Source organism: Salvia splendens, chromosome 8 (genome assembly GCF_004379255.2).
Source record: "Salvia splendens isolate huo1 chromosome 8, SspV2, whole genome shotgun sequence".
NCBI lineage: Eukaryota > Viridiplantae > Streptophyta > Magnoliopsida > Lamiales > Lamiaceae > Salvia > Salvia splendens.
Genome location: NC_056039.1, coordinates 17,870,989 through 17,879,765, shown reverse-complemented (window position 1 = coordinate 17,879,765; position 8,777 = coordinate 17,870,989). Strand labels below are relative to the sequence as shown.

Sequence of the window (8,777 nt, the reverse complement as noted above, 5' to 3'; positions counted from 1 at the left end):
GAGCTATTACAGTAGGAGAATTTCCAGTAATCAACATATCATCTACGTAAATGGGTAGATTGATTGTCTCTGAACCTCGAGTCCAATAGAAGAATGAAGTATCTGCTCTAGACTGAGAAAAGCCAAGAGATAAGAGTACAACTTGCACAGTAAGAAACCATGAGCGAGAGGCTAGCTTCAAACCATATAATGCCTTGTTTAACTTGCATACAAGGTGAGGTCCACCTTGTTCAAAACCTGGTGGTTGGCGCATGTAGATTTCCTCCTTAAGATCCTCATGCACGAAAGCATTGTTGCTATCCAAGTGAGTAATGCTCCATTGAGAAGAAACTGCAATACTCAATATCATTCTGATAGTATTAGGCTTGACCACCGAGCTAAAAGTCTCATTGAAATCAAATCCTGGTTGTTGAGAGAATCCATGTGCAACTAATCAGGCCTTGTGTCTTGCAATGAGACCATCAACATGTTTCTTAAGTTTGAATATCTAAGTGCAACCCACCAAATTTTTGCCTGTAGGAAGAGTTGTCAAAACCATGTTTTATTCCTCAAGAGAGCCATGAATTCCTCATACATATCTTGTCTCCACACAAGGATTTGAAGAGCAGCTAAGTATGATTTAGGTATAAGAAAAGATAGTTCTATGGAAGAAGAGGATGTAGTATTCAGGTAGAGTTTTGGTTTGAAGACACCAACTTTTCCTCTAGTAATCATTGGATGGGAGATGGGAGCTGGAGCTGGATCTGGAGCTGGAGCTGGGGAATCTGAACTTGAGTTGGATGAAGATTGAGAGGAGACAGTAGGTGAATGTGAGTGAAGTGGAGTATTTTCAGAATAATGAGATATATTAGGGGAATGAAAAGCAATATTTGGAGAGTCTGCAGATGCAGAAGGTGTAAAGTCAAATGCTACAATAGGTGTTGAGGCTTGGGCTTGTTATGTGATGATGGGGACAAGTATGTTTTAAGTGTGAGGAGTTTGATAAGGCTCATTTCATGCATCGGTTTAGGGGTAAAATCTACGCTACTTGATCGGTTTTATCGCGCAAAACAAGTGTTAAATGTGCAGGAATGCCGCTTGACCAAGGCAACAAGGCCAAACTGATCAAGCTAGTACAATAGGCGAAAAAGGCCAGATATCGGGGGAAGTTGATCAAGGGGAGTAACCAAGCAGTTAAAGAGGGGACCACTGGATTTCAGAAGAAGGACACGCAAGGCTACGAGCTGGATGGTGCGCAGTATTCTGTTATCAAGGACAACGTTCTAGAAGGGGACACGTGCTGATATATGAGACGCAAGGACGGAGCTGAGTCACGAATTTGTTACTGAAAAGCGTCGTCATTCTAGAAGAAGAGCACGTAGCAATCAATGAGTCACTCACTCTCAGCATGAGCGAATATTCCCTGCCAAGATCGTTATCCAGCTGGAGGTCATGCCGAGCCTCTAAATAGAGGATATGCCACCATATGAAAAATATCTGATCCTTTACTTTCCGTCTTAGTTTAGTTTAGTTCTCTAGCTTAGTTCAGTTCTCTAGAATAGCTTAGCTTAGCTTAGATAAAGTAATGCTTAGTTAGAAAGGGCGATCGAAGGAGCGCTGCAGAATACTTGATATCTGTCGGCGTTTTCTTAAGTTTCCCACCAAGGATCTCCTCGGTTTTACTTACTTTCGTATTTTCCGAAGTGTTAGCTTAGTTTAGATTTCACACTGTACTGTTCTGAGTTTAGTTTTAATCGAAGTTGTTTCGTTTTCATCATGGTATTTACTGCTTACATAGTTAAATTTTCATTCCTGTCTGAAATTCACATGACCCAGTAGTTAAATTTCCTGAGGCAAGTAGATAGTTACTTTTCTGTCTAAGCTAAAATCAGTAGTTAAAAACTCCCAAAGTTAAAGCGTGGCAGCAGCCAACCCCCCTGTTCACTACTCACACACTCGATACACTAGCTTCTCTGTGGGATCGACCCCGAACTTGCCGCTTTACTGTTAAAGTAGTGCAAAATTGGGAGTTATAAATTACTTTGGTAGGAATCGAGTGAGAGCGAGATTGCATTGATCAAGTGGCAACGATATTTGCTAACTGATCCAATCGGTTCGGTTATCTTCCATATAACTTAATCCATTCACGCAACCTCCCGTTCGAGGTCGAGGCCTTCCACCGAGTCATTGCTCCCTACTTATTGACCAGGGAGATCCAGTCACAAATGTAAGCAAGGAACAAAATGGAATGAAAACCTAGGAAGCTCTTTGACATAGCTATTAGTAATAAACTAACCTTTCACATTGCTTTAGACATAATGAATATAACAATGAAAAAAATAATATGAACTGATAAGCTCCAGCAACAAGCATGCAAACCTAGACCTCATTAGTTAACAAGAATTTTGAATTTATGGAATTTACTAAATTTTGTAAAACCAGTGCTGAAATATATGCACACACAATTTACCAACATACAATGGTGCGTTGGACTATCATCTCTAATAGACCCTCGAAAGTAATGCGGTAAAATTAGATAAATTTAGGATTACCGAAGACACGAACCATAGCTTTGAAAAACAAGTAATTATGGCACATCTAAACAACAATGGGTAATATAGCTATGGGTTTTACGGACACAAAAGAAGAAAGATGACAAACTCTCCTTTTTAGTTTATCCTAATTAAGGTGACACATCTTTATTTTTGGTAATATTCTCTCTCTAATTAATACTCTACCACTTTTTCATCTCTCCTATTAAATATTCAACTCTCTTTCACTCTCCATGTAATACCTGCACTTAATCTTTACCTCTTCAATTAACCACATTAACCAAATATGGTAGTTATAAAATTTGGTAGTTATGAAATTTTATAGATACCTCTTGGAAATAGGAAAAGGTATAATACCCTCTCAAATACCTCTTCCTTTGGAGAATGATTTTCATGGAAAAAATTAAATATGATAATTATATGACTTTACTTCTCCATTTACATCTCCCTTAGAGATGCTCTTTAAAGCAAGTCTCATTCTCTACTAACAAGACTGTAATTACTTTTTCTTTCTATGTCTCTTGTTTTATGAATTTTCAATTAAAATTCATTGCATTTCCAAAATATGTATTTTTAAGTTACAGATGGCGTATTTCTTTGTTGTCAACATGAAAGGTGAACACAAGAAAGCAAAACAAAAATAATTTAAATCCAAAATACGAGTAAACTAAAACTATTATATTCAAGACACAGTGGAAATTTTTCAAATTTTCTTTCATAATATATGGACATGATGTTAAGAACAGTCAGCCCAGATATTCTTCAAGCAGCAAGGGTCTTTACAATCCCGCTGCATAAATTGAATTTGTTTGTTATTACAAGCTACAGCCGAGGCTTATCCAACCAAATAAAATGCTAATTCTCGTCCTCAAAACACGAAATAAAAAACGCAACAAAATTTCCTCATCGGCCTCAGACAAGACCCCTCTGTTTGAAGACTTCCAGCATTGCAGTGCCTATCTTTGCAGGCGACTCGACGACAGTAACTCCAGCTTCCTGTAAGACCTTGATTTTGTCCTGTGCAGTACCCTTCCCTCCTGATACAATAGCTGCAAATTCAACAACTCCGTCAATCTCTCTTGCCTATATAGTTATCCTTATGACACCAGGTGAAAAACCACTGATACAAACATAAAACTAGATTGTCTAAAGATAATGTCTAGATTCGAAACTGAGCTCAGGCAATGATTCTTCACTCGCCCCAGCTTACTAGGTAAAATTGTTCAGCATATGTATGCTTATTAAAATGGCTGAGGTAAAATAGAAGAAATATAGTGAAAGTTTTGTTGACCGGAAAGATATGAGCTGAAACATACAAGGTCGAGCTTCTTAGTGGAGGATCAATTAGAGCTCAATCTCAAAAGCCGTTATATACTAAGAATAGTACAAAAGATTATATTCACATGCACTCTGTATCTCTCAATTACTAATTTGGAACAAGGTGAGATAACTACATAAGACATGGAACTATAATAAATTACACAGATATGTACCTCCTGCATGGCCCATTCTTCGTCCCGGTGGAGCAGTGAGCCCAGCAATAAAAGCAACAATTGGCTTCTGAGTCCCACTTGCCTATCACATTCAAACAGAAAAAAGAAGTTAGATATTTCAAGTCGCAACCGGAGGCACAACAGAATCTTCTAAGAAAGACGGACTAAGCAGCCGTGTACGAAGATAGCATGCAAGTCTAAGCAAATAATCATCCAAAGGCTGTAAGTTAATTGTCGTAACAATGAAGAAGATTCCGGAACAACAGGTAGACATTCAAACTTATGGTAAATGATCAACATTGCAATTTGCAAATGTTGATAATCTGAAGTGTTTCATAGGTTAAAATAAACAGTTGATGCAGTAGGCCATTTTTGGTAGCGATCAAAACTCCAGTTCAGAACAGCAATGGTTCATCCTACTGAAGGTACTTGATTATCATTTTCATTTTCCTTCTCCGATACCACATCATTCCCTCCATCTGAAGTTGATTTATCATAGAGACTAGAGGGTGAGGAAGAAAACAACTAACTACATTGAGGTATCCTATCTATCAAACCAGATAGCTCTGTGCAAATCCAGCAAAAAATCAAATCCTTTTAGGTTTCTTTTCTTTGGGACCAGCGATATACGATATGTAACTTCAGCAGAAATAGCAGACTTCATAGGCTTAGTAAGCCAAAGCTTCTCTAATTTATTAAGAATTATAATACTTGAAATCAATTATATGAGCCCAAACTGTCAAGAATTTAACTGCTGTACACAAAGTTGCAGAATCAAGAAGCCTATTTCTCCTATAAACAAATTGTCTTTCCATAATTCCGCTAACGCATAAGGTGTAAGCACAAAAGAAAAGGAAAAAGTGAAAGAATAGTCAATGACCTGCACAGCAGGATGCCCATAACATTCACTTTAAGTAAAATGAAAGCATGTTAATAAAGCACTACAGGACTATCATACACTGAATCAACAGAGGTGGATGTCAGATTTTGATCAAGCCACTTGTCATATTGCATAAGAAAATTCTGGTCAGGGTTCATTAATAGTGAATTTGAGTAAGTTATTTACCTTTATTAGAGCCGCCGCATCCTCCTCTGCTGTTCCACCTATTTCACCAATAAGAACAATACCTAAAATGCGCAAAGAAGAATGTATTAATCAACCCCCTATAAGCAAGTACAGAAAAAAAAGAAATTTAGCACCTATGCACATTAATCTAAAGCTGTTACCCCTGCAAATAAAAGGAGTGTACAGTGTACTCCCCCAATCCTTGTTTAGTTATCGGCCTTCGCAGTTTTTAATACTCCCTCCATCCCATAGAAATGGGCTAATTGGGGATGGCAAGAGTTTTAATACGTAATTGGTAAAGTAAGAGTGAAGGAGAAAAAGTAGTTGAAATAATGTAGTCGATGGCGGGGCCCATAAATGATAAAGTAAAAGAGGAGAAAAGGTTTCCATAAATGGTATGGACTATTTCTATGGGACGGACGAAAAAAGGAAATTCACCTATTTCTATGGGACGGAGGGAGTACATGTTTGGTTCTCATACAATGACTCCTGCCAACTATATTCATCTAATGAAGTCTCAAAACAACCATAAGTTTAAAGCTGTATCACAATTAAATGGTTAATGGAAAGCAAAAGTTATATATCCCAGCAATGTATTTGATAAATAAACATCCTCTCTGCATCTTCATTCCTACACCATTAAGTTAACAAAAAAAACCCTTGAATCAGTAAAATGAATTACGAAAAACATCCTCTATGCATATCCATTCCTACACCATTAAGTAAATAAGACCCCCCCTTGAATCAGTAAAATGAATTACAATAAACATATATTATCATCCTAGGAGACTGAGGTAGCAAATGAAAAGGACAGTCTCACAAATTTTACCTTCTGTCTGTGGATCCACGAGGAACTTTTCCATGCAATCAACAAAATTTGTTCCATTGAAAGGATCTCCACCAATTCCCACACATGTTGACTGCCCAAGGCCAACTGCAGTTGTTTGGAAGACCTAAAATAAACAAGTGATAAAGTTAACCACAGAGAATAGGAATATTTTTATAACTGGAAAAACTATAATCGTCCCATAACTTTTTATGTTTGAGGAGAAGTGCTTGTTGTTGCCACAAATAAATAAAGGTCGACTATAGGTTCAGTGTCATCAGCAGTAATAGTGATTGCTTAAAGAAGGAAATTACAGTTTTTTCTTCTATCTTATACAGGGGAGAAACCTATCAGCTAACTCTAGAGCATAAGGTTTTAGTGTAAACATGAAAAAGAGCCAGTAAATGATAATTAAATATTGCTATGATGTCACCAGGATGTAGCCTAAAAATGAATCTTACCGCTTCATAAGTCAATGTACCAGATCGAGACACAATTCCAATGCGTCCTGGTTTGTGGATGTATCCAGGCATAATTCCAACTTTGCACTCCCCAGGCTTAATAATGCCGGGACAGTTTGGACCAATAAGTCGAGTTCGTGACTGCTGATTAAGAGCAGCTTTCACACGAACCTACAATTTGGAAAAGAAATCTTGAAGAACAAAATTATTAATAAAATTTCAAGCTGGTGTAGTGGACTATGGCCATTATATGCTAAGAGGGTGTTTAATGGATTGATAAAAATAACACCAGCTAATCTACCATTTTCTCCAATGGATTTATTAATATCCAACTTGTTTTTTACCATCTTATCCTTCAAATACTCAATCACGTGTTCTATCAATCTATCATATCACTAAAAGTAAATGCTGCCTAAGAGGCTTATGGAACACTGCAGTTCCAGCATCAAGCTGGACAATAGGTAAAGGTCTAGATATGTAAGTATCCCTGACGTAGTATGCTTAGTCAACAGGTTAGTTAGAAAACACAATATTTCACTCATGGTTTAAGCAAGTTGATGATACGCAGTGTTACTTTGCATTAGCAACAAATAGGCAGCGACCACCAGTCTATAAGTTTCAGGCAGACAGACAACGTATCATTTGATAACCTTATCAAGACTATAGATAATAACAGGTGGCTTATTCCAATAGTTAAATTACAGAAGTTGGGGAAGACTCATGCCGTGCGCTATACAAAGTGATAATTAATATAAAGATGAAACACAAATAACTCATTTAGCTTGTGCAGTGTTATATGAGATCCAAACAAGAAAATATACAAGAATTAAATCAATAGGAAGAGGTTGATTGCTCAATTAATCTTTGTGATCAGAAATCTGTACATAAAGCTAAGCTAGACAAACGTATTACCATGTCATGTTGGGGTATTCCCTCTGTGATACATACAACCAAATCTAGTTCAGCCTCCATTGCCTCCATGATGGCTTTTGCAGCAAATGGAGGAGGAACATATATCACGGATGCATTAGCCTTTGTTTCAGCCTTTGCTTCTGCTACAGTATTAAAGACAGGGAGTCCCAAGTGCTCAGTTCCACCTTTTTTAGGTGTAACTCCGCCAACCTATTCATGCATAAAAAATTGATAAATAACGATATATGTAAAAAAAATCCACATAGTTCCCGAAGTTTTATAACAAACATCAAAAGCCAACAACTCGTCATAATGGCAGAGTTTAAGTCACACATTTCCATTCTAAACACTAATATACTTCAATAACAGATCTAAAAAATTAAAGCAGCATGGGAACTAATGTTCTTCAGCTCAATCTTCAGAAACTCAGATGCAGAACTTAAATAATGCTCTCTAGTCCTTCAGCAACCAAAGTCATACTTGTACAAATATAGCCAATATTTGACTCTGAATGAACTATATTTTCCCCAATGATAAAGCAAACGCCATTTTATAACTTCAAGTTCACAATACTCAGCATTCTATGCATTATACTTCACAACATTTTTCTTGTCATATAGTAAAACACAGGATTCCAGATTATTATGTCCTTCAAACATACTCAATTTCACCTCTGTTGCACCTGATTAAGAAAAAAAAACTTATGTAATTGCAACCTAAGCCCTAAAGTTTAAAGTCAGACAATATGCATTTCTCATCAAACCTAAAACCACCAGAGATCACATTTCCCCTTCCGAAACAAAACAAGCCAATGATCCAACAATCCGAAATCACTGAACAGCTATAAAATATATTCACTCAATTACAAATAAGCAGCACATAAATCGAACCAAATTAAAAGCGAATGGGGAGCGTGAAATCATACCATCTTGGTTCCGTACTCAATGGCCTGCTCAGTATGGAAAGTGCCATTCTTTCCGGTGATGCCCTGGCAAATGATGCGGGTGTTCTTATCGACGAAGACGGCGGGCGGCGGAGGCGGAGATCCGAAATTGCGTAGCTGATTGAGCTGATTAGGGCGGAGCAGGCGCGATTTCAAACTGGCAATCAGCCTGGTTGCTTGACGCGCCATGTATTTGGTTGACTGCGTTTTGGCAAAGATGCGATTTTAGGTTTTGCAGAAATGGAAGAAAAGTTGGCGATGGAGATGGACAATATAAAGCTACCTCAAAAATTAAATTGCTTATTTTTTTAGATTTCATAGTTAACTACGCGAATTGTTCCGAATTATACATTTTGCATGTAAATGATATCTAAATTTTAAAAATATCGTCATTACTCCCTGAACTAAGGTTTAATCACTACTTATTCATCATAATTTTACACCCAAAACACACCTTATGCATAAGGACATTTTTGGAATTTCATATTTAGGTACTGGATTTAATATTTTCTTTATCTTTTACTCTAGTACTGAATATGATTTTT

At 37.2% G+C, this 8,777-nt stretch overlaps 1 protein-coding gene across 1 annotated transcript; it reads right to left on the bottom strand.

The window, feature by feature from the left end:
* Positions 1 to 3,230: 3,230 nt before the first annotated feature.
* Positions 3,231 to 8,503, bottom strand: LOC121743355 (succinate--CoA ligase [ADP-forming] subunit alpha-2, mitochondrial-like). The gene is made up of 7 exons (XM_042136645.1): positions 8,215 to 8,503; positions 7,290 to 7,499; positions 6,378 to 6,548; positions 5,920 to 6,043; positions 5,091 to 5,152; positions 4,025 to 4,106; positions 3,231 to 3,580 (listed from the first exon to the last, which is right to left on the bottom strand). Exons 1-7 carry the CDS (start codon positions 8,419 to 8,421, stop codon positions 3,444 to 3,446), a joined length of 993 nt encoding a protein of 330 aa, XP_041992579.1. The 5' UTR covers positions 8,422 to 8,503; the 3' UTR covers positions 3,231 to 3,443.
* Between the last annotated feature and the right edge of the window lie 274 nt (positions 8,504 to 8,777).